The 27065-nt window shown below is 37.5% G+C and overlaps 1 protein-coding gene across 1 annotated transcript; it reads right to left on the bottom strand.

The window, feature by feature from the left end:
• Positions 1-1847: 1847 nt before the first annotated feature.
• On the bottom strand, positions 1848-26765 carry LOC131848287 (uncharacterized). Its single transcript, XM_059198094.1, is given in 22 exon segments — positions 1848-2666; positions 3208-3344; positions 5003-5161; positions 6001-6091; positions 6372-6464; positions 7414-7651; positions 8152-8413; positions 8703-8814; positions 9462-9617; positions 10124-10276; positions 11005-11128; positions 11580-11731; positions 12132-12268; positions 12567-12745; positions 12832-12920; positions 13148-13424; positions 13829-13954; positions 14785-14805; positions 18231-18451; positions 19838-20064; positions 24967-26560; positions 26667-26765. Coding segments are annotated over 22 exon segments (4884 nt in total). The 3' UTR covers positions 1848-2429.
• Positions 26766-27065: the final 300 nt, after the last annotated feature.

Genomic DNA, 27065 nt, shown 5'->3' with positions numbered 1-27065 from the left:
ATCTTAGGTTTAACCTACACGTAACTTTTGGGGTTAAATGAGATATATAACGTGCGTTATCTCATTACTAAATTCTTTTATTATGCAAGTAATTTGTTGACAACTTTTGATTGTTGATCAAAAGTTGTAAACATAATAAAATTCTTTCTATAAGGAGCCGCTTTCTTTAGTTAATATTGCACAGCCTCGTATAGGCAATAAAAAAGTCGTACTACACTGCAGATTATATTTTTATCATCATCTCACATAATACATTATACTCACACAGAAAATAACATTAAAAAACAATATGATGCTTGACTTTGGTTTGTTTATTAAATTATAAATAATAAATCCTTTTTTTAAAACACACACCCAAATACATAAAAATAAGTTCATAACAAATTAATTTGGTCCCAAATAAATAATAAAATAATTTAAGAAATATGTAAATAAAAAACAACAATATTATAATAAAAGTACTGATAAATTTTGGCAATGGTTAATGGATTCTACTTACATTATTTGTTAACTCTTAATTGAAATAATATTATCATAACATATTAAAATGTACAGTGTACATTCAGTCACACAATGATCGCGTGCACACTTCGGTAGTTCCGTTCAGTCTACGTTTGAGACTATATTTACATGTTACAGGGCAGCCAAGGAACCAAACATACTCACAAGAATACATAGAACGACATTTAGACAAACCATATTCACGCCTAAGAAAACTATATAGCTTGCTAAATCAAAATCTCATAACTACAATATCGAGAACGAAGTTTACTGGAATGTATAATAAATCATAAGGATTGCACAAGACAAGAACCGCAGTGAGTGATACATATAACAAATACTGTAACGGAGATGAGACGACGCAGACAATCTGATACTCTTACATGAAATGAGATCACATACTTCATGAATACTTCACTATTTTAAAATACTAAAAGACCGGTGATACACATGGACACCATTATGCTAAGTACAGTTTGTGCAAATACGGTACATAAATAAATGCCGAAGTAACCAAAATCAATTTGCATTGTTACATCATTATAAACTTAATACAAACTATCGCACTGCTATCTCGTTAATTAATAGTCGACAATGTTATGAAAGTTAAATTCTATTCATCTTATTTATATTATTAATTTTTCTAAGAAAAATGTTAAAGTATTTCATGACTTTGAAACAGCTTACAATTCATCTTATGACTAGATTGAGCCAGTATCTTTCTCACAGTCCATAACTACTCATTGAACTCGAAGAAATTCTGACACAATTAATACAAAATTTAGGAACAATGAAAAATATGTGAATTCAACCAAATATATGTAAAAAATAATTAAATACGGCATAAATAGATTAGACAGTCTAGATAAATGAGTACTACTCGACCTGTTCCATATTGACTTACATCTAATTTTCGATTAATAATATTCGTTTCTTCGTTTGAAGCAGCACTAACATCACTAAACCTTAAGCTATAGGTCAGATGGCACTCTCTACGCTATCGGACACAGCTCGCTAGTTCTTCACCGCCGTCGGGTAGGCACTGTCACATGAACATTAGCTAGCTAACAAACGCTTAGCCGTAACTACATGATTATTGTCTGTAACGTAATCAATTTAAAAGTATATAGCTACTATTTGTATGTTTATAAAAATAAAAATGTTTCGTACCAAAGTTTAACTAGTTCAGTGAAGTCATTTTCATTAGATAACATAAAAGAACAATAGAAAAGTACAAGAACAGTTCAGGCAAGAAAATAGTGGGCACAGATGACAATGTAGTTACGGTGTAGTCGCGGTAACGTCGCCTGCAAGATACACTATATTTGAAAGCTGCTCCACTTAGTTGTCGGACGGTACACGATACCACCGATCTCAAAAGTCGAAGGGCGTGGCTCGTGGAACGCTCAATTGGCAAGTTACTGGCCTGTGGCGAGGCCATCACGGTCCCACAGTGCGTTGTCAGTTGTTACGAGTACGCGAATTACAGGATAAATTAACTAATGCATAATATTTTGGTACAAGACCAAAATGATATTAATGTATTTTAACTGAAATAAATATTTAGCTAAGATTTTATTAGACTAAGTTGTAATTTCGTCATTAGCGGATATTATTCCGCGGCAAGAATAACTTCTTTTTTAAATTAGGAAACATTAGCGTCAAGCCAGGAATATATAAGATTATATAAAAGATAGTAAGATTTACACTGTAAATGTTCAAAAAAATAAAGGAAGGAAAAAAATAAGGAACAGAGTATAATACAGTCGCACTAGAGTACCGCCTTACAACTGCACTGTGGGCTACAATTTTATACGTTTGATAGGTCAATATCCGACGTCGCCACTACGTTTAACATACTGTGGCCACGCACTAAGACCTGTAATAGTACAAGGAGCGACGTCTCGGCGAGGTCGGTGGGAGTGCGTCTACTTCTTCTTAGCTTTCTTTTCAGCCTTTTTTAGTGCTTTAAGGTGTTTCTCGTGCGCGCTACGAAGTTCCTTGAGGCGGCGTTTCATACGGCGGCGGTCGTCACCTGGCAGCCCGAGCAACTTCAGGTCGGCGGAGCTGAGTGCCAACAGCAGTCCGCCGTCTACGCCGCGCGCGGCGAACGCGCCCGCGTATCGTTCCAACCCGTCACCTAAGCCGGACACCCACTGCCATACCTGTCAAATGTTTTCAGAAATCATATTACTGATGTCATATGTGGGGTTAATGATAATACTAAAACAAATAAATACTTGAAATAGTACAAAATTTCGAATCACTAAACTAAATGAGTAATGCACAATGTGCGCGGTGCACATTGTATAAAAAAAAATTTGGAAATAATTTTGTAATTGTAATTTTAATTATGGCTTGTAGTTAGTAGATTAATAGTTGGGGTAGCATCTGTTGCTTGCGATTCGAAGTGGAGGGGCGCACTGGCACCTCGGAACGCCGCAAGGGCCTGAGCTGTGACCACGGAGGTGGTCGCATCCAAGTAAATCTCGAGAAGTTGGCACCTTTTTAAGAGAGGGGGGTTGATCCCCAGCGATAAAAAGCGAAGGGGCCTACTAAAGCTGACCGACGACGTTGTCGTCGCGGTGGACTGACATTGCGACAATAGCCGCTTCATCAGATAGCTTGTATTTTTTATTATCTCACCGCTTGCTCCCCCAGGGCGGTCTCCATGAGGGATTTTCTCCAATTAAAAATAAAAAGCACCTGTTGCTTGGTCCACTGGTTGATGGGATGCGGCGCGAGGCCGGGCGGCGGCGGCGACAGGCTGGCCTCGGACGCGGCCGTCGACAGCGGCTGCCACGGCACCTCGCCGCCGACTACGCAAGCCGGAGCTTTCTTCACTATAACCACACCGCATTACATCCCGCTACACAGTCGACACGCGACTCCGCACCCGCGCTGGCACCGGCGCGATCCCCGCCAGAGATTATTCGAACGTTATTAAAAACGATATATGCTTGCGACTTAGATTCCATAACTAATAAAACTGTCACTCACTGTCTGTACTACAACTGTCACTTTCAAATTAGGAATATACGTTTAAAATAGGTTTAATGTGTGCCGTTTAAATGACGGAGTAAATGTATTACAATATATTGTAAGATCTATATACACATGTAAGATCTACAATGATTATAACATCATTTAATGTATTATTGTCGGCTGCATACCATATAATTTACTAGGACTGCTTAAACAGATTTTTATCAGACCTTCTTGTGACTCAACTGCTGGATGACTTAATTGATTAATGCTATAGCGGGGATCACATTACAATATAAGAACTTGGTGCCAACATCGGTGACAATAATGCCACTGTATAGAAGTGTACTACCGCAACAACATCAGACATTAATTATGTAATCGTTGTATTGGCAGTCTGATTGTTTATTTAAAAAAAAAAGTCGTGCATAAAAAACAAGAAACCCTCCTCTATTTGTTTCCAAAAATTAATCATGCATTTTCTTATTCATAACAGGATGAAAAATAGATGAGACAAACATAAGCACTTAAGAGGGTCATATAAAATAATAAAAGCTCCTAAAAAATAGGTAAACACTGTAAATTAATGATACGTAGATTTACAAAATGGTCATACATGAATTTACAGCACAGTGATACATATAAAAAGTTAATAAAACGGCAAATCCACACAAATTACATAAACCGATTACTGACACTTAGATGAGAATAGCATTAGCATTATATGATGGAACAGAATGAGCTGGAAAGCGACAAGTGGCATGCATACATGCGATCAATATAAACGAGACTCGAGCTAGACTTGCTATTATCGCATCATAAATATACAGAAGTCCTAGGTAGTCATATCTTAACCAGTAACTTAGATGTCATTTGTTTTTATCATGCAAGGAACACGCGAAGGAAAATTCCATTTGTCTGACATGAGCTTAGTTGTTCCAGTCACGTTGATCTATTATATACTATTACTATATACTATTGGAACGCTTAATAATAGGTACTAAACAAGGCGTTGTATTATCGAAGCTGACCATAATAGAAGCACGCATGTACGCGTAATCTTCGAAATTTTATATTTAAATAGGGTTTCCTTTGCACACATACACTTTCATTAATTCCCGAGGCAAACATCTTGAGCACAAGATCTTTTTATTTTATTAATTTTTTAACAGCACCATATGTACATAAGTTATCTGTAAGAGATTGCCTTTAGCGATAAGGCCGCCTTTTGGTAGCATATTTTTATATTATGTTCCATTTTGTATTTTTTTATTACGCACAATAAAGAGTGTTATTATTATTATTACAAAATTACTGAAGAAGACTTTCTTGCATGTCTTGTCAACCTATAAACAATTTTCTGCTGTAGAAGTAGAAGTTTTTGCTGTAATCGTATTATGAATATATCTTGCTCAAGTTGTTTACCGACACCTATACCGATTCGAAATATAAGGGACCAATCGGGCCAGCCCCCGAGAGGCAGTACAAAGGGTGTCTGTTGTCGTGCAACACGGACCTCTGGCGTTGGCCTCGCTGACGGCCTGGCGGATCTCGTCGACCAGGTCGTTGGTGAGCTGCACGGGGTCGGGCTGCGGCGGCGACGAGCCGGTCGCCAGCCGCCGCTCGCGCTCCGCCAACACTTGCTTCAGCTGCTCCGCGAGCGACGCCGCCGGACCTAGTGCCAGTACAAACCACCCCGTCTCACAACTGCACGCCTCCCACACACCACTGCACCACTGTCCCGGTCACGTGGGGACTTAAGACTAACCACTCACCGTCGGTGAAGCCGTGTGATGTACGACAAACGGACAATGAACCAAGAATAAATAAAGTTCGTAGGGAGCTCAGTGCTCCCGAGATTCGACTTTCATAGACCTGAGGCTGGTAAGGCTATAGGTTAGACCGGTGATTCTCAACCATTTTTCATTGCGCCACATTATTAACAATTTCAAAAATTGATGACATACAGAAAAAGATAAGTTTACAAATTATTTTCTTATAACACACTGAGTATATGATAACAATTTTAAATGTGCCGTATAAAATAATATGTACGTACTACAAAAATAACGGTAAACGTGTTGTTATTTTGTAGTATATACATTAATGGATCAATTAAAAATTAATAATCATAGACACAAAATTTGGCAGCATACTTTTAGAATTTCTTGGCAAACAAAAGTGGCGCTGCACAGTGGTTAAGAATCACTGGGTTAGACAGTCTAGACCCGCAGCCAACATCGGTCAACTCTTATTAACCATAGTGTTACGGATATTACAATCACAAGCGGGATTAATCACGATCACATAAGTTATATACCATTAAGCTAAAATGTAAGCACAGTAGTAACTGTGTGAGGTTTAGGTTTTGTGTAGTGTCTCATTCTTTAAGAAATCGAATGTACATTGTGGTGATGTCAGTCAAAAATGGTATGTGGGAAGCTGTTATATTGTTCGGGTTGCAGACATTATTGAACACAATGCATTGTTAAAATGGTGTAATAGATTTAATACCTGTTAGTTGATGGTGTCTGTGGTCTCTCGAATATATGCCGTCGTCGGTCCCACTGCCGACTGAACTGCCACAACTTTGTCGAGTTTCCCGCTGTATAAAATTAAATATATTAAAATATCACTCTTATATAATCTGAGTTTTGTAATACTAGAAATAAGCATGAAAATATAATATCTTCAGGCAACAAAAGGGTAGAACAGTTTGTATTGAAATTTGAATATTTATTACAAAGTATTTCTTCCGTATTATCTCAGAATAAGCATATATTTTTAATTTTAATAAATTAACATCACGTTTAACATAATATGATGGAATTTAGCGATAGCAATAGAATAGCATAAGTATAAATATAGATGTATATAATACTCACAGTACTGTGTCCGGTGTTCGGTGGTGCGCCTGATGTCGATTCACTAAGAGACTCGTCAGCAGAATCGTTATATGAATCATCGAGACCGTCGTACTGTAATGAAAAATTAAAAATTAACAATTACACATAGTCATGTCCTACGCCGATTTCAGCATCAGTTATTGGTGGTGAAGCCGATATTTTTTATAATATGTTTAATACCCATAATAACAAATTGTGGGTTCAGATCATCAATACAGATGACAATAAGCTGTCATGAGTAAAGAAAGAAAGCTGTGTAAAGAATTTAATTTTCTGTCAAATGCGCGCGCGGTGCGCCGACGTGTCGAGCGCGGTGTGTACACATACTGACCGAGCTGGCGTTGCTGAGCGAGTGCGGCGAGTGCGGCGCGTGGTGGCGGTGGCGCGCGAGGTCGGTGCGCGCGCGGTGCGCCGACGTGTCGAGCGCGGTGTGTACACATACTGACCGAGCTGGCGTTGCTGAGCGAGTGCGGCGAGTGCGGCGCGTGGTGGCGGAGGCGCGCGAGGTCGGTGCGCGCGCGGTGCGCCGACGTGTCGAGCGCGGTGTGTACACATACTGACCGAGCTGGCGTTGCTGAGCGAGTGCGGCGAGTGCGGCGCGTGGTGGCGGTGGCGCGCGAGGTCGGTGCGCGCGCGGTGCGCCGACGTGTCGAGCGCGGTGTGTACACATACTGACCGAGCTGGCGTTGCTGAGCGAGTGCGGCGAGTGCGGCGCGTGGTGGCGGTGGCGCGCGAGGTCGGTGCGCGCGCGGTGCGCCGACGTGTCGAGCGCGGTGTGTACACATACTGACCGAGCTGGCGTTGCTGAGCGAGTGCGGCGAGTGCGGCGCGTGGTGGCGGTGGCGCGCGAGGTCGGTGCGCGCGCGGTGCGCCGACGTGTCGAGCGCGGTGTGTACACATACTGACCGAGCTGGCGTTGCTGAGCGAGTGCGGCGAGTGCGGCGCGTGGTGGCGGTGGCGCGCGAGGTCGGTGCGCGCGCGGTGCGCCGACGTGTCGAGCGCGGTGTGTACACATACTGACCGAGCTGGCGTTGCTGAGCGAGTGCGGCGAGTGCGGCGCGTGGTGGCGGTGGCGCGCGAGGTCGGTGCGCGCGCGGTGCGCCGACGTGTCGAGCAGCGCGCCGCGCGGCACGGCCGCATCCAACTCTCGCGCCGCCGCCGTCTCCGCCGCGACGCCGCCCGCCGCCGCCGCCACTAGCGCGCTCACGGACACGCCGGTCACGATTTCGCCGCCGGAACTCGGAGTTACTGACGACGCGCTGCGAACAAAAATATGATATGGCACCTTCACACGACATATTTGCGGAAACAACTACTACTAGTATACACCTGCGGCGTCGCCTGCGTGATGTATCAATTAAATAAGACAAAATGATGCTTACATTCTTGTCAATATCTAATGGAACTATATGTAAAGTTGATTAAGCTGTTAAACCAGTAAAATGCGCACGGAATGTCTATAAATTGGGAGAAATATGGTACAAAAGGTGGACTTAGAACTATCATAGCATTCTATTGAGTGAACGTTTGAGAAGTGCAAAGATACACGATTACGGTTTAGCACTAAACGAGTATATTATTTACTAAAATTAAGTAATACTAATATAATAAGAAAATACTAGTAAATGCAAACATTTATACAGTTCACCTACTTTTTAATACAATAATCACATTAATTATGTATACACATACTATATTAATTAATGAGCATAAACACTGAACAACTAGATAGTTGTTTAATATATGGATATATACTCACACTTTATCAGACGTTGTTGTAGCCAGCGTAGTCGTAATAGGTACATTCGCCGCAGTATTGACAGCTTGTACCAACACCGGATCCGAAGCGCTGCTGGTGACGTCAGTGGTGACAGTACTGACGGCAGCCTTGTGATCTGCGGTTGTAGCGGTGACGTCACCAATATCTGGAGCCTCCCGTCGGCGATCTGACTTGTCTACCTTTGCGTACTCGTCCTCAATAGGAGATAAGTCAGAGAGATCGCTGTCAGAGCTCCACGGATCTGTAAATATGTCAACATCTTGTAATTTTGTTTGCAATTATTGATAATTCTCAACTGTATACAATAGTTCAGCTCCATACAATAGTTGTATCAAACGATATATTGGAACTAATTAGCGGTAAAATTCATAGAATACTCGAGTTGCTAGATTAAACTTGGTATTGAATATTTTGTAGAGATTTTATTAAATTATGTATTAAATTTTAAATACAATCATTAAAGTTATTAATGATGAGTCTTTAGTTCTACGATGTCTATATTTTCAACATACAGATATTTTTATACATACCGTTTATAAGAAGCGGGTCAGGGTCAGGCCGACGCGGTAATGGTGGAGTCTCTCGCCGAGCCGATGGTTCATGCGGCAACATCACCGGTAAGCCTGCTTTCTTTTGGGTCTCCTGCAAAACAAAGTTATTGTCATAGATCAATAGACTACTATAATAGTGTTGGTCACAGCTATCTTTTACAGCTTCAGCGGACGATAGCCGACGGACTAGTGCATACCTCGGTTCGAACCTCGGTTCAAGCCACCATAATTTCGATCTCCGTTTGAATTGGTAGAGGATCGATCGAAGGGCAAATCAAGACGATGAATGATACTCCTAAATAAGTGTACGTAGTGAACGAACGTGATGAAGTGTAAGCGTTTAAAATATTAAATAATGTTATTATTTCATAGACCACCAAGCTAGAAAGCGTGTGGAGAATCGAAAACGTTACATCACATGAGCCAATATTGTAATAAAAATAATATTAAGCTGCCTAAAATAGTCCCCGAAAATATCCCAACACACGTCGCGTTAAAAAGCATAGGGTTTTGGAACCCGACGCCTAATCAAGACCACATAAAATAATGATGATTCTACTGGGAATCACGCTTTACCAGCGATGTAACTTTTACCACATCTGTACAGTGTGCAAGATGGACACAGAGAAGAAAATGCTTGAAATAAATAAATAAAAGTGTGCCGTGGACCGAGTGTGCTGGTTTGGAAGGTGTGTGTGCGGGTGTTGCGTGTATGTGTGTGTGTGGGTGTAGAGTCACCTGCAGCAGCACCTCTAGCCGCGCGACGCGTGCGTGCAGCGCGGAGAGCGCGGCGGTGTACTCGCGGTGCGCGTCGCGCAGCGTGCCGCTCCACCACTCCTCGCGCGCCCGCACCAGCGCGCGCGTGCGCCGCCACCCGCGCAGCGCGCGCCGCGCCTGTACACACACCCTACACCTTGTATCGCAGGTCATTGTCAGCCGGAAGTCTTAACACGAAACTACATTATATAATATAATTACTCGAATTTTACTATACATTAATACTGGAAACATATATGAAATAGTGAAATTACCCTTAAATTCAAAACATCTGTTAAATCACATTTACTGAGCAAAGCCAACTCACTAAACGATTACTTGAATGACGAGCGTGCATGCCAATAGTTGTTCATATATCATAGATACCTATAGAAGTACACATTGTAAATAAACTAGCTTTTTAAAAATAAAAAAAACACTTGATTTTCTTGCCAGTTGTTTAAAATTGAATCTGTATAGTACCTAGGTTTGATTTATAAATGATATATTAACATATATATGTATATAAAGTATATCCTCGGTTTTCCTATAATAAATAAATAAAAAAAAGTCATAAACGAAATTTTATGTTTATTAGTTAGTCATAACGATTATTTGCAACGGCGGTGGGCCCCGCGCGTTACCTTGTCGTATTTCCGCTGGGCGCGGTGCGCGGAGTCGGCGGCGGCGTTGAGCGCGTGCCGCAGCTGGTCGTCGGGCGCGCGCTGCGAGCTCCAGGCGCGCACGCGGCCGCTGATCTCCGCGCTGCTGCCGCCGCCCGCCTCCATGCCCACCAGCTGCACATCACACACACCGCACACGTCACACGTCACACGTCACACGTCACACGTCACACGCTTTCACTATAGTCTATAGACCACCACATATTTATATGTTCGACGGCCTCGGTGGCTCTGGCGGTTTAGCACACCGCTTTACTTGCGATGGTCATCGTTCGATTGTTTGTACCGGATGTTTTCTATCGATATTAATGATATTATATGTTTTTACACAAAATGAATCGAAGTTGTCTACTACTCATAACACAAGCTCTGCTTACCATAGGACTTGACGGCGGTATGTTAATTGTGTAGAGTTATTTATTCATAATTTAAGAGTCACGCTCGGTGGAGCTTCATTATGCTCTTTAAATATCGATACGACACAACTACAAAATTGTCTTCAATTTGATTAATGTAGCTTTGCTTTGGTTATCCCTTTCCCCTTTATACTTCTATTTTTCCCTGAATGATAATTTTCATAAATTCGTCGCATATCTGGTTAACGCTCTATACATCACATTTTAAATCGTTTCAATTAACAACGCCTATCGAAACTCATATGTTGATAAACGATTGTTTCTGTGCGACAAAAAAAATAATTCTTTGAGTTAAACACAAAGTCCATACCTAGTAAGAATGCAGTTAATAGGAGTTCAATAATAGCGTTTTAAAAAGTACAAACTATTATATATCATAGATGTAGCGAATTAATAGTGTCATTAAGAACATTATCAATCACCTACCTCGTGCAGCAAAGCCCTCAGCTCATTTATCTCCGGATGTCTAGCCTGCGCGACGGAATCCGCGGCCGTCTGTTGATTATCCTCTTCTTCGCTCTGCAGACGACGTTGACGATCGCGTGCCGCCCTATATAAATGTATTATTAATTACAGCATTTTCAATATATACCTATATTAATTTAAGTCAATATCATCAATCATAACTGGTCTAGTAAAAAGAAGCCTATTTTCCTGTGTCTACATAATTACTGTTTTATGAATTAAAAATTGAAATACTGCTAAGCGATTGGAAACTGTCTAAACTGTTTCAGCAAACGTCTAGCCGTTAAGTGGCCAGGTGGGGACAATTACCAACTTAATTATCTTAGTAACGAAATCAATTAATAAACGGAGTGAAATAGGAGTACTGCCAGAAGATCAAGGCAATAATCGGCAGAAATAGGCAAAATTTTGACGCTAACAATTCTCAATTGAATCAAATAAAAAAAAGAAATTGTCTTAATTACGAATTTACAACATTGATAATATAATGTGAATTAGGATTTAGAATCAAGTCAGCATGTAACGTAGTGGCGTACCTCTCCTCGCGTTCTTTATCGGCAATGAGCGACTGGCGAATGAGATTGGCGACTTCACTATTCTCGGGATCCTTCTCGCGGCCGATGAGGAACTTGACAGGCCCCGACGTGTTACGTAGCACGGACGCAGCGTACGCCTGCGTTACGCCAACCTGCCGCAACAAAAATCATTCATTATAAAATAGAAATTGTATCGTTTTGATTAAAAAAATATATTAGTATGATGGATGTATGATTCTTTCTATATCTAGTATGATTGATGGATGGAGAACGTAAAACGTTCTCATCATCGTAAGGGAAAAAACTGACAGTTGGTTGATATTTGTAATCTTGCTAAGGTCGATCGAGAGGCCATCACGAAACTATAGTCTGGCCAAAAGTTTATTTGATCTTGATAAATTATTTTATGTCAATTATGATTACAATTGTTACGTAATTAAAAAAATATTATTTTATAAGGAATAGAACCCTTCATTTAATAATTAGACGCTTTTTATATGTTAAAGAAAGTACAAACACATCATATTATTTATAAAAATCGAAAAAACTCACCAAGCTTTTGCCATCAACTTCAATAATCTGATCGTTGACCTGTATGCGACCGTCTCTTGCAGCGGCACCGCTTTCAGTAATGGTTTTAACAAAAATACCGAGTTTTTCAAGTCCAGCATCAGCACCCACTCCCATTCCTATAAATGAACAGATTATTAAGATTAGATATTAAGATTTGAAGTTATAGGCATTATTTATTATACATACATATACACAATATTTTTTTTTAATTAAAAGAGTTTATAAAACTTACGTAAGCGTTATATGTCATATATTGTTAAGAAAAACCCAAGGAAACGTAGCCCCAATGAAAACCAAGGTATAGATTTACCTTGGTTTTCATTGGGGCTATCCAATATTCATCTTATAAATATTGGATATACATTTTTGCATTATAAATTCATATGGCTGGATTGATTATTATATAATTCTTACCGATGATAGACAGTCCGAGACCATCAGCACCCTTGATGAGATCGACAGGAAATACGTGCATCTTCTCAACTCGCTTTTCTAGTTCGTATTCCGCTGACGCGGCCACTGGATCCACGTCCTCATTACGACGGTCATATTCATTTATCGAGTGAGTCGAAAATACGCGCATTGGGTTCGTACTGTAGAATAGTAAGAAATAATATTAAGTTATACTTGTATGATAATGAAAGTAATCCATTAGTTAGAAATAAGGAAATATAAATACCTAAATTTGACTTTGGTATTTTTCTTAACTAATACTGGAGGATAATAATCATCGTCTTCATCTTCTTCTATAGGTGGGAGACCGGCCATCTAAAATGCGTACAGGTTTTGTTAGGCATAATTTAAAACTACATATACATAAACTGATACTTGACACAAATAAAAGATTTAGATTTTAACGTTAAAAATGACGTCTCCGATTAAAAAAAATACTCTGAGTGTGCTTTCGCCGTAATAACTGGGCATCAAGCGTTATGCCAATTAATAGTTACTTAGGAACTATGTGTACTTGTCTACTGAAAAATGTTTCATCATACCTCTGTATAAAAATGTCCGTCTTCAAAATAATGTATTCCGTTCTCTTCCCCGAGTTCTCGCAGAGACCGTGGCGGATAATAATCAAACACAGTCCCTGAATCCGGCTCTGGCTCAGGCTCGGGCTCGGTCCCCGTGTGGGGCCCACGCTCGGGCTCGCGGTCAGGCTCGGGTTCACGATCGGGCGCGCTCTCGTGCGGCAGCTTGCGATCTCCGCCGGCCATACCGTTGTCCGCCTCAAGCGAAACAAACTCATAGCTCTCATCCACTGACTGCATACTGTTTAAATATTATATACCTCATTATATTTTAGGCACTTAGTAATTATAAAATGCGACTAAAAATATTTTTTTTACTGTATATTTTGTTTGATAGAGAATAAAGTCAAGTTTTTGCTAAGATATATAGGACCCAATATGTCGTGTACGTAACTATAATATTACTATTCTTATAAAAAAGCTGCGTAAAATTTTAATAAATGTAGTTTTCGTTTATGTTATCATAATATACAATAAAAGGAATACAAATTATATTGAAGGTAACAATTATAGTATTAATCTTATTGTTAATAATTAACAATAACTTGTATTAAGGAAAAATTATAGTAAAAAAATTGACGTTCATAAGAGTCTAAAATGTCTTACATGAATAAATGATTTTTGATTTGATTTTATATAATTTACCTCTCATAGGAGAGTACAGACTGGTAGCTGTCATTGAGCGATACACCATTGTCGTGGGGCAAAGTGTGTGGCGACAGCATCGCCACTATCTCTTGCGCCTGTTCATCTGACAGCAGCGGTTCTTGCCTACAATAAAAAATAGCTGTTGCATTCACTGCGTGTAATTTTGTGACCCTCCTGTGTATACCCATGTCTGAAGACGATGACACAGCCATTATGTGAAACAGACACCGTCTAGATAACTATTTGTAAATCAGAATCGCTTTCCAAATCATTCCTATTTATTACATTGAAGTATATTTTTTAATTGTCTTATCAGTTCATTGTACATACTTATGCTATATTAAAAACATGGACAGAATAAATATCGCAATATAGTAAACCGGGTAAATCTGTATAAATTTGAGCCATACATCTGTTTAAACCTTATATGGCATTGGCAATGTCTGACTAGGTATTTCTAAGAGGAGGCAGTGAAAACAAGATATATCACTGAACGACAGAATGATCAATCTGTTAGTATTAAATAAATTAATAAATTTAAAACAGTTTATTGAAATGTTCACAATAAAAATACAAATGTAGGATACGTAGATTTTTGCGATTATAAAACTATTACAATTTAATCGGTGTTATCCGTTAAAACCAGTCTATAGTATATTACAACTACGATAAACTGTTAAGTTTTCAAGCATGTACGGCGTTTAGAAAAAAATATGACTATATATTTCAGATAACAAATTACTCGTCTAAGCCGAGTAACTTTCTCTTGAATAAACATACTGAACTTGTATAGTCACACGATCAACAATTATTTTGCTGTTATGATATAAATTTACATTTATTTATTTACAAAATTTATAAAGTCAGTCAGTCAGCAGCAAATCACATAATAAAACAAATGCTTACAGATAAAAAAGAAACAAATCTAAATATTGAGACTATAGTGAGCTTACCTAAGTTTTTTCTCCAGAATACTGCAAATATGATCAGATCGTTCAAGAATGAAGCGTAGTGCGGACAGGCAGCATGCAAATGATAAAAAATCAACATTTAATAATATTAAGCTTAATAATAAAAATTTCAACCAAATAATAAATATAAAAACTATGTAATACACTACAAGTACCTACAAAGATCAGAAATTACATGTGATCAAGAAGATAGGTGCATAGCTTTAAGAATGAAGAATAGATACACTAAATATTTCATAATAATTTAAGTAAAACATGCAATCCAGTCAGTTTTTATTTCAAAAATTTGAAACTGAAAACCTACAATTACTAGTTACTATTTTTTAAGGGGGTCTTCCTATGTGATGGGTTGACAAAATCGATTTTTTTTTTCATAAATTGCTCCCTTAACATGTCTAGAATACGGTAGTAAAGCGATTTTAGAAAATTCGAAGTCGTTTTAAAGATACAGCAGGTAAAAGAAAGAGCGGTTCGGAGCGGTGAGTTGGCAGTTAGAGACCGGGCTTATTGTGTACCGTCGGCTTTATACCTGGCCTCCCTTTTATTAATATATTTGTTTATACAAGTTTAGACACGTTTCTACAGACTTAAACAGAAATTTCTATTGTTATAATATTTTACCGAAGTTATTTTAGTCTTGGTTGAACTTCGAAGAGAGCAACAGCTACAAATTATTTTTTTTCATAATGAGTGGACGGAAAGGAAGTACGAGTGGAAATGTTCATCCTGGTCGTAGTAAAAAAAGAAAGTTTAGTGGAAACCTCAGCATCAATTTTGTCCAGAAGGCGAAGACAGTTGGTGTAAATGGCGTAAGGCTGAAGCTAATAATGAACTGGACCAATTTCATCACGATAAACCACCTCTAATTCCGCAAGTCCAAGAAGCTATCAAACCGGTTTTCGAAGATTTATCGAAAGACGAATTATTAATTCGTTGTTTAGGAGCAGAGACACAAAACAATAACGAATCTTTGAATTCTTTGATTTGGACTTTCGCTCCTAAACATCTTCATTCTGGTCCCAAAGTTGTTGAAATTGCTAGCTACTTAGCAGTTATTATCTTTAATGAAGGTTTTCAAGGTATTTTAAAAGTTATGTCGATTATGGGATGCCCTGTTGGTCGTGAAGCCCAAGCGTATGTTGAGAAACGGGATGAAAAGCGAATCTTACGCTCTGAGCGGCGCGTAAGTGATGTCGTTAAACAAGCCAGGATTGACTCAAGAGCTAAACAATCTGCTTTAAAAGAGTTTCACGAGGAAGAGGAAGGAATACTCTATGGACCAGGCATCGCCGATTGAGAGTAAGTTGATATTTTAATAGTTTTTAACGGACTTGAAACTTTAAACGCGTTTTTCTCAAAACTGTGTTTTTCAAACTTTCCTCCATTGTATCTCAGAAACGGCTGGACCGAATTACTTGAAATTTACAGGGCACACTCAATATATGTAAACGCATGGAATGAACTATTATCAATCGAAAATTTTCAAAACTTCGATTTTTTTATAGCAAAAAACAAAAAAAAAAAAAACGCCTAATTTGCAACTTTTATTTCAAATGTCTATCAAAAATCCAATTTTTTTTATATTCATTTGATTATAGGTCATTCCGTGCTTTTAAGCCTACAAATTAAAACGCCGTTTTTTTTTTTTTTTCAGATAAGCCGATCAGCCGGAATCGTGGAGGAAGTGGGAGCTCTTTTTTTCGAGGCGGGGGTGTTCAGAGCGCTGTAACTCTAGTTTGACTGAATATTTTTAGCTGAAATTTTATATTTATACTGTCCAAATATGTGTTAATAAATGATAAAAAACTTGAAGCTCTAAATATTTACTGGTCGTAGAAAAAAAATCCTAAAATATCCCTAAAAAACAGGCCGTCACATAGGAAGACCCCCTTAATTCTAATAAGCGGTTTATCCTATATTTTATAGACGTATTATAGAAAATTACAAGCAAGTTAATAATTATACATATACTAGGCACATTCCAAAAAAATATGTTAAAATATATATATTTTTTTGTGTAGGCTGTATTATAGAAATTACTTCAATGATTCTATACATCTACAATGTAAGATACAATTGTTCCGATATATAGAAGATTTAATAATAAATTTGATTATGACACAATCCAAACATCCTGAATCCAAATCGTTACATAATAAAATAATACCACGAGTATTTTCCTACTTAAATTAATTAATTTAACTGTTAATATTATTACACAATTTATTTCGTTACGTCATTAACATTCCGTGGCTTTGGTTATCTTGTATTTATATGTTGACCGTTTTAGGGAAAACTATTCCGAATATAATATAATAATACTGATATTCTAAAATTGAAACAAACTAATATCCGAAAATAAGTATCGCGTAATATATGTCGATAAAAATTAATCACTGTGCTCATAAAACATAATTATGAATATAAGACATATAGTTACTAAACAATTTAGAACAAATTCAGGTTTTAATTTTATCTAAAGTGGGAAAAATGCAGCTTTGGTGTCGCGTAACAAGTAGTCGTTTGTGACACTTTATTCTAGCATTCGTACTAGAAACTAGTCTGAACTAATGTTACATAGAGAATATACTATAGATTCGACAATAAACAATTGCACCAGCAATCAATACGAATAACTATATGTAATAAAGCTAGAAAATATAAGCTAATGTGGTGTTGTAATTCCGTGTCCTGTTTGAGGCACAGTTTGATATTTAATGTACGCATTGATAATTGATACTTCATGTATAATTAATAACGATTAATTTCAAAGTACGTTGCGCTGAGTCGTTCCTACTAATACTCACAATTTTGTCGGACGGGTTATGCCAAAAGAATCGTATTTGTATAAAGTTGTTATTTGAGCATCTATATTAATTTTTATATTTTACAAAACAATATCTGGGTAAATGTTATGAAGCCAGGCCGAGATAGTAGGTAATACGGTGCTATACAAAGATGCGATATGTGGCACGGGTATTATATATGCACATGAGTTTTGAACCTATGTTCAAAATATAAACAAACATTTGTGCTGACACCAAGTCTCGTATCGGTGTTTGAGCGCACATCAAACATTGTGTGCGTAGCGAAGGCTACTTGCGTACTTCAGTACTGAGTAAGTACTATCTACATGTTTGCAAAGCATATCTGCAGAAACATTTTTATTCGTGCTAACATGTGTTCAAACAATTGAAGCTATGCATGTCTAGGGCAGTGATTCTCACCTTTACTCTGTTGCGGAACTGTTACGATTTCAAAATTTGACGAAAACAAAAAACACATATTATAAATTATATATGTAAAAATTTACGGCACACTTTTAGAATTTTGTGGTGCACAAAAGTGGCGCGGCACGGTGGTTGAGAATCACTGGTCTAGAGCCAAGAAATAAGTTGTAAGTACATGAGGTGTGTACAATACGTCACCTGGAGCTGAGCAGTATCTCGGCCTCGTCCGGCGTCATGCTGTCAGGCTGCTTGGTGTCCGCGTCGACGTCGGCATCGTCCCAACGCGCTTCTGCCTCGGGCTCGCGACCGCACTCTCCAGATGCGTTCTCCCCTTCCGACACGCTCCATTGGCTAGTGGTCGACTTGTCGAGCACTTCTATGGAGCCTTGACTCGCCTCGCTCACCACCACGCCTGAATCCTGAAACAGTAGCCATACAATATATAAGTCAATTGTGCCGTTTTATAGTAGTATTACAAACAAACATTTTAAAATCTCAAATTCAGGTAGTTGTTCGCAAAATAACACGGGAAGACATACCCAATTTTATAAATTAAAAGCTGATCCGGGTCCACTTCGCTGGGCAGGAAACATTTTTACTTGTAAGTTATAGACAACCGAAGAGAAAAGGTAGTATTAGTAAGTACTTATTTACGCTATTTAAAAATAGGGGTTGATAGTAGAAGGAAGAACATTTGCAACAATGCAGAGCATTAAAAAATACATACAACCCTACACCCTATACATACATTTCTTCATTATATATATTATTTATCATAATAAAAATGAATTTGATCAAAAAAAAAATTCTTGGGTCGTTCACTGTTATTGTTTAGGGTTTTAAAAAAATTGTTTACGTTATACATTATAGTTTACATACAAATTTTAGACATACTAAATATGCAATTGTGCACGCAAAAATTCATAAGATTCAGTCAAGCCGTTTCTGAGGAGTTTTGTTACACGAGACACAGAGTTGTGTGTGACACGAGAATTTTATATATTAAATAAATATATATAAATTAAAGGTAAAAAATATTTACGTACACAATAGTATGTATAGGTTCATTATGAATTAACAAACTGTTATCGGTTTTTAATGTTAATCTTTGTCCTATCTGTGATGATTGCTGCCTACTACGTAATATATGTGTATAATAATATTATAAGTATGACTGCCACAGGAGTAAAGATATCCCTATGTACGTGTAGTACTATAAAATAAAATCGAAACTGTATACTCTAGTTACTCTTTGTAGTCTAGTCCCAAAATTGTAGCATTGTATTGTAGCAACAATAGCAAAATGTTTATATATAAAGCCACCACGTATTCTTTAAGATGACGGGACATTATTTAAAGCACCATTATACTATTATTTCTGTACCTTGGACAATTTACATAGTACTCTGATATATTTTGAAAATATATACCATATATAGGAAATATTACTTAACTAAATGGGGATCAAAATGAAATCGTAAAATAGGTGCTGACTTATTTCCATCTATGAACCATCGGCAGATCACACAGCACATTAAGTGGTAGTGTAAAGTAGGTAAATGAAATCTATCTTCCTTTTACGATTAATGTGATATGAATAATCTATCTATCTAAAGGGCGGTATACATCACGGCTATACCCCGATACAACTTTTAATTGCACTAGTAGTAAGTCCTTATGATATCAAAGAAATCAATTAGTTTTTACTGTCCCTATGACCAGCGAGACCTGACACCTAATTCTTCACAGGCAATTATAAATGTCTCATAACATTATAATAATTGATTTAATATAAATTTAGGTACTTGTTGTAAAACAGATAGCGTATCGGGATCGGAGCGAGCGCGTTCAGCATCCCGGTGGTCGCGGGTGAGCGGCGGCGGCGGCGGTTCGCGGTAGTCGGCGGGCCGAAGTCGCGCCACCACTTCGGGCGACGGCTCGTTGAAGCCTCCTTCGTCCGACACACTTGACGCACGGGAACCAGGCCGCCGCGGCGTCTCCTCCGCCTCTGAAGACTTGCGACCTCCGCCCACTATAACCATACATACAAAACATTAAGTATAATTAAAGTTATTCAATAACATTCTTGGACAATTCACAATGTGCCATCTAGTCACAAGCTAAGCAGAGCCTGTGGTTATGGGTACTAAACTATTGACATAAATACATAGATACTATTTTTCTGTAAATATATACATAACAAACATCCAGACCGCTAAACGCAATCATACTCATGAATTGTTTATAACAACATTGGAGGTAAAGCGGTGTTCTAAACCGTAAGACCACCGCTGGGGCCGTCCAATTTATTACAATTTTGTTAGGTCTTGTTTGTATATTTATAATTATTATTTTTATTTATTTTAATTCAGATTACATCCATATTATATTTAATAAGATTGAATAAACAAAGGAATATGTGAATAATAGTTCTGCGTTTTGGTCACTCTCTCTCTCTCTCTTTGTGGTCAGATATCCAACGTGACATACTTGTTTAATAGAAATAGACTTCTATTTGTTAATTAGTCTATTTTCACTCTTCTTATGCACATCTATTTTCATAAAAAACAGGTATGTTTTTTTACATATTTATTAAAAATACAAGATACGCAATATGACAAACAAACACTGCAATGTGAGGTTTCCGGAAGAACAATAATATTAGTAATCACCTATAATAAATTGATACTAAATTCATTGAAGAAATGTTTACAGACAATAAGAATAAAATCGAATCAGGTTAATATGCTCGCTATTTTTAACACTACACACAGGTGGAGATCGTACAGGTGGTTAATATGAATGAAATTAGTACACATACCGAGTTATTCAAAAAGCTTCGCTATTTTTTTGCATTAATGTACTATGTGTTTCTTTAACTAGTATTATTTTTTATATTTTTTGACATATCTAATTATTCATAGTTCAAAGTTTGACAAGTACATCGTAGTTCTTAGTAATTCGTGAAAATAATACTTTATATAGTTTTAGAAAATGTATTTCGAAATTACCTAATTGACTAAAAAGAACATGAATGAAGTAGTATATTTAAACCTCTTGTCTAACATAGAACCGTATTAATATAATAAGTATTATTATTATAAGCAATTATAATGCAAGATGAGAATAGTATTTGTGCTATAAGTTATTTGTGATGTGCTACCCAAGTTTTTATATATTTCTTATTATTTATATATCTTCAGAAATTGTAGAAAAGGGTCCGATTGAAAACCCGCGCAGAACAGGTGCATCCTTTCGGCATATGCTGAACGGAGTCCGTTGGCCGCCTTTAATTAAGTATGCTTTAAATGTATTTCTTTCGTGTAATTTAATTGGTAGCAATAAATTATTTTTATTCTAGTTTGAGTACCTACTGAAAAATCGTTCAAATATATTAGTGTGTTTTATACATTTAAACATGTTAATACATTAAAAGCAATCCTGATTATATGTGGTGACCTTGGTTAACCGTAAAGTACGAAGCAGTTCATTCAACGGTTGTACGTCTTACCAACACAACAAAATGAATGCATGCTAACGGAAATATAGTAAATTTATATTACAAAGACCATCTTGTAGTGTGGCTATCAACGGAACATTCAAGAGTCGTAATAATCTATGCAAAGCATGAATTCACAATGAACCGTTGCAACTATCACGCGATCTCGAGACAGCGAGAGCGACTCGTAAGTCGTAACCACTTTACTAATTAATTAACACTCCGCTACAAAATTAACCGGAACGTTATTAGAAAATATACTCACATCGCGCTATAGGCTAGACTAGACCATCTTTTATTCATAACATTTCATCTTGATAGTACTTTGTAATTTTTTAATGGATTTTAATTACTTTATTACATGTATACAATTCTTTTCACAAAATAAGTAATAGATAACAATATACACAATTTATAAAATTTAACCATTTATAATAGTGTACTTTTCAAATGTAAAAAAGTGTTACAAACAGTGGTCGAAGATCATTCTTCAAAGACACAAAAATTGCATCTTGCAAAATCTTTATACCTATAATATCGGTCTAAATATTAGCTAAATGGGACCATATATAAATATTAATTTATATTTGGATGTCAAATAAAGCCGCGTCGCATTCATAAGTGTCTATGCATTTTTCCATTAATCATTGGTATTGATATAGTTAGGTAATACGCAAGGATGAAGAAAATCTATTAAGTACTTAAAAGAAAACGGTCGGTTATTGGCGTAAAAAGCGAGCGAAAAACATATTACTCCGAACTCAAACGAACATAGCATTAAGACGATGTATTTATAAAAACACAAAAAGCGCATTGAAATTATTAACTAAAAGATCCAGCAGTCATTCAATCAAAATATATGAAACACGTGACTGCGTCCATAAGCACTTTGTAGTAATAAATACGTGTTCAACCAATACATGAATAGGGATTGATGCATAATATATTCTGAAATAAGCCAAACATTTTGTATAGATTTTATTTCTCTCTAGTGAAACGTTCTCTAGAGTTACGAACAAATTAATTATTATTGTATTGACTAACATCTTCGACAAGACATAATATCTGAACAAATAAGAGTGGAGTAATTGAATTTAACCGTAAGTTCCTACTTCTTAATACTTGCATTTGACATGTATGTATTAGTCCATTTAGGTTTTGAAGCATCATCGTCTAGTTTACAGCTTATTTGGTAGCGAACTTGATTATAAACTCGATAATAATTAGCATTAAAAAAACATGATAATATAAGCAGGACCTGTAGCAAGGAATTAAACGAAGGCAAAGAACCAGGCTAAGATGATTTAAATAGGTTAATTACTAGAAAACCGGCAATGTGTAAAATATGTTGTGAGTCGTGCAATAAAAATGTAATAGATAAGCAAATCAAGAAGCTCGCAAGTGAACACGATGTGAAGATGTTAACCAACCGAGACAACAACCGCAGAGGCGCATATTGAGCGTGCGCATGCGAGGAGAGCTCGCGGCGACGGCCGCACCCGCGGGACCTGGCTCATCACCGCACCATTGTCGATTGTTTCTTGGGTTCACACCTCGCACACTAACGCGAACGTTAAACTCAACGCGTCGTATTTTGTTTGCTTTAAACCAACACTATTTTCTTAATGAAATCACTTATATCATGCATTCTGTAATCTTGAAGTCACTACAATATAGAATATTTGAAATATATTACACTCTGTTTAATTCGTCTCGGGCTGTCAAAATCTAAGAATATTTAACCCAATATGTGTTGTAGTAAAAGTTTACGAGCGTATCGTTGCCGGACACCGGTGCTAGAACACCATGTAAACAAACACCGCCACAGATAAACAATTTGGCAACGTTAGACGAATGAATTAGTGCTCCCAAAAATAATAAAAATAGTTGTAGGTAGGTCATACGTATGCAAACTAGAGCTCAATAAGTTGACAATGATAATAAAATCCTGAACTCAATAAAATAAGTTGACTTCGACCATATGTCGATCGATCGATTCGGAAATGTTTCACAATAAATATAATATTTAGAATTTTGATTTAGAATATGGACCGATTTTCACAGACTCGTGTGTTTCGCAGACAGTCAAGTTGATAGACAATCAAATTGTGAGTTTATTTTGATGTTTTACCAACATACCGAGTAAATCGGAGATACGGGATTGCGTTATGAACGTTTGTATGAAAATGTATACATACTTTCCGCAGTCAAATATAAAAAAAAATGATAATGAACAATATAATGATTAACACGTATATCCAGTAAGCGATATTAAATAAAGGAGCGTATGAAAGGGAGCGCGCAGGACGACGTCGCTCGGGTTACTGCGTCGCGACGGCGGAGGCGGCGGCGCCGGAGCATCTAAATCGGGATCCACATCGACTAGCAAGTCTCACAACGACTCAAATACCTTGACTTCCTCAATATTACATTGAACCCGCCGACCACGAGATCGCCAAACGTACGTCAATCGACGCCCACTAAGCTTCTTTATAAGATAATTATTTACTTCCCACTATGCAAAAACAAAGCATCTAACTTAACGCAATCAATGAAATAAAGTTACGCTAAATTCAGACGGAATTGTTAGATATAATAACCTATACATTAAAAAGATGTTGAATAGACAATATTTCCACTATTTTATCTTCATCTCTACTATATTTTGAGTTAGATAAAAGAAACTCAGTAGTTTTTCCCTCAATGTATTTCTATAGCTACAACTCTGCTATATTCTTTTTAATGCATATTGTCTATACACACTTCAATTACATTCAGTCTCAAAAGGTATTACGGTCGATTTAATTGTGATAGGTCAGTACTATGTATATTGATACCGACTACATTATTCCATATTCGCGGTTGTTATCCACGTTATTTAAATTATACATTTAACAAGTATAATAATATATTTATGTTGGCAGGAAGGAATAGATAGAACTTTGAAATCATGGATGACAATCTAAGGGGCTAATTATGCTATACAATACAATACTGAATTTCATAGAAATATCATAGAAATTTTAGATTTAGGGCAAGAGATTTTAGATTTAGATCCACATATAACACACAATGCAATAAAATTAAAATTATAAATAAAAAATAACTTCGTTAAAAATCGTTAGGTCAGAAGTTATATTTTATTTATACTGCTTTATGTACTGCCACACTAACTTGAAATAGTAAGTACGAACTGTAGTTCGTACTTACTGTTTCAAGTTATGTTATAAATAAAATATATGAGATCAAATGAAGACAAAAACTGCTCCAGGTTTGTTTGCTGATTTACGTGCAATGCTGAATGCATTTCATACGATTGTCAAGCATATAATAGCAATCCTACATATGTTCGTTATTAACCTATACAGTAAATATGTGTAAACTTTAAAACATAAAATACTATTGTATAATTATATTGTGAATAAAATAACATACCCGGCGAAGGTGAAGTGTGAAGAGAAGGCGGAGCTGAAGAGTCGGTATGATGTACTGGCGACGCTAGCGGTGATGCAATAGGAGACTGGGTTGTTGCGCTCGTCTCTGCCCCACATCCTGGAGACTCGGGCGTTGATGTACGCCGTTTGGATTTCTCTTCCCACTGGTCATCATAATTCACCGCTTCATATCCATCCTCTTCTAAACTAGTAGTTTCTAATAATTTTGGCGAAACAGAGACACTATCGAAATTGTCTGGGTTAACCGGTTCTGGAGAACAATGATCGGTACTACTTTTTTCATCATTTTCTTCATATACTTTAGCCGGTATAGTAGGAGATATAGATGATCTTGTAATATTCGAATACGTGTAATGGGAATCGGTTTGATCAGCATTGTCTGACGTAAATTTATGGCCGTTTTCGGCAGGTAAATGTGACAAAGGAGTTTCTCGTTCTATGTCTATCAAATCCTCCTGAGAATCAGATATAAGTGGTGATTTTGGTGACCTCGGTGGGGACGAAGATAAAGATTTTCTAGGCACAGAATCCACTGATAGTGGTGATATACGTTCTATTGGTTTCGATATCGAATTGGGAGATTGCAAATAGTCTTTTGGTTTAGATGACGATAAATCACTTTTTTCTTTTGTTAGTTCACCTTTGTCACTTATAGATGAAATTGACGATCGGGATTTCGGTAGAAGTCGTTCAACTGAAGATGTTTCATTGCACGGTTTAACAGGTGAACTTGAACTTTCCCTTCTTATTACGGGCGAAGGTATATCGGATCTTGCGGTGGGTGAACTAACAGATCTAGATGAAGGAGACACATTAGCATTTGTTTTTATAGGACTAGGAGATTTCGTGCCACTTCGATTAATTAAACTAGAAGGGAAGTTATTAGGGCGTTCTATCTGTGAATCACCAGCGCCAGGTGACTGGGGCGGAGAATACACGCGCGAAGGAACAACATATCTCTCCGTTACTTCTAAAGATTTATTATCTTGATAACTAATTTGATGTTTAGGATCCGCTCTATGCTCATGCTCAGCTCGGGGCGGTCGAACTTTATTAAAATGGGCAGTCCAATTTTTCTGCTTTTCGATCAATTCCTTGTTAAATCGCCTGTCAGGTTTATCTGGTTTAGGCAATACACTAGGTTTTGTAGGTTTCGCTGGGGGTTGGGTAGCACCATTGGAAAGACGATCACCATTTAGCGTAGTTGATACCACAGGTGTTGGAGTAACTATACGTCTAGGTGGACTCACTGAACCCGCGGAACTGGAACGAGAACGTGATGGTGCCGGAGGTGTAACACCACGGGTGCCAGCAAAACTTGCTGCAGCCGATGATGATTTTTCAATTCTAAAACCACGATTTTCCTCACCCAATTTCTCGAAAAGAGCCCTAGCATTATTAAACCGCGTTAGATGGCTCTCTGTTCGCACAACTGTCACATCACTACCACGCATTTCTTCGTCTTCCCTTGATGGCATTCCTTGAAAAATATTGGCAATTTTTGAAACTTTAGTCCCTGTATGCCTTTTCTTGCACTCCTCCATGCTAGCCGGGTACGCCCGTTTTAATCCAATCTGGAAAGGAATATTTCAGAATGTAAATACACAATCGGTAACATAAGTTGAAACAACAATTGGAACGGTTTTGTAGGAAAATAATGATAAAATATAAGATAAGCACCGCCGCAAGTGTGGAGGCACGAGCAGGCGTATGGCGTTCTCAAGGCAGGCACAGGCGCGCGCGACAACCAGCGCGGCCAGACTTGATTGTTTTTCGCATAATTTGACTTGAGATAGCGATAGCACTGATAACACTACATACTTACTCAATCCTAAATACTATATATTATTACATGCTTCTTTACGATTATTTTTTGTGATATATAAATGACTGGCCGCTGCTCAATATTACGAACGCGTGACAATGATGATTTATTTGCATACCTTTGTTATTCTCCAAATGCTACAAATGTGTCAAATTTGATAATTGAGAAAGTGTTAAATAATGAAAGTGAAACAAACACCCTTTCGCAGTTATAATATTAGGATCATAATATATAAATATTACATTTCCTTATTC

Source organism: Achroia grisella, unplaced genomic scaffold (genome assembly GCF_030625045.1).
Source record: "Achroia grisella isolate CSIRO2021 unplaced genomic scaffold, CSIRO_AGI_Agris_v1 utg546, whole genome shotgun sequence".
NCBI lineage: Eukaryota > Metazoa > Arthropoda > Insecta > Lepidoptera > Pyralidae > Achroia > Achroia grisella.
This window is presented reverse-complemented; position numbering and strand designations above follow the sequence as displayed.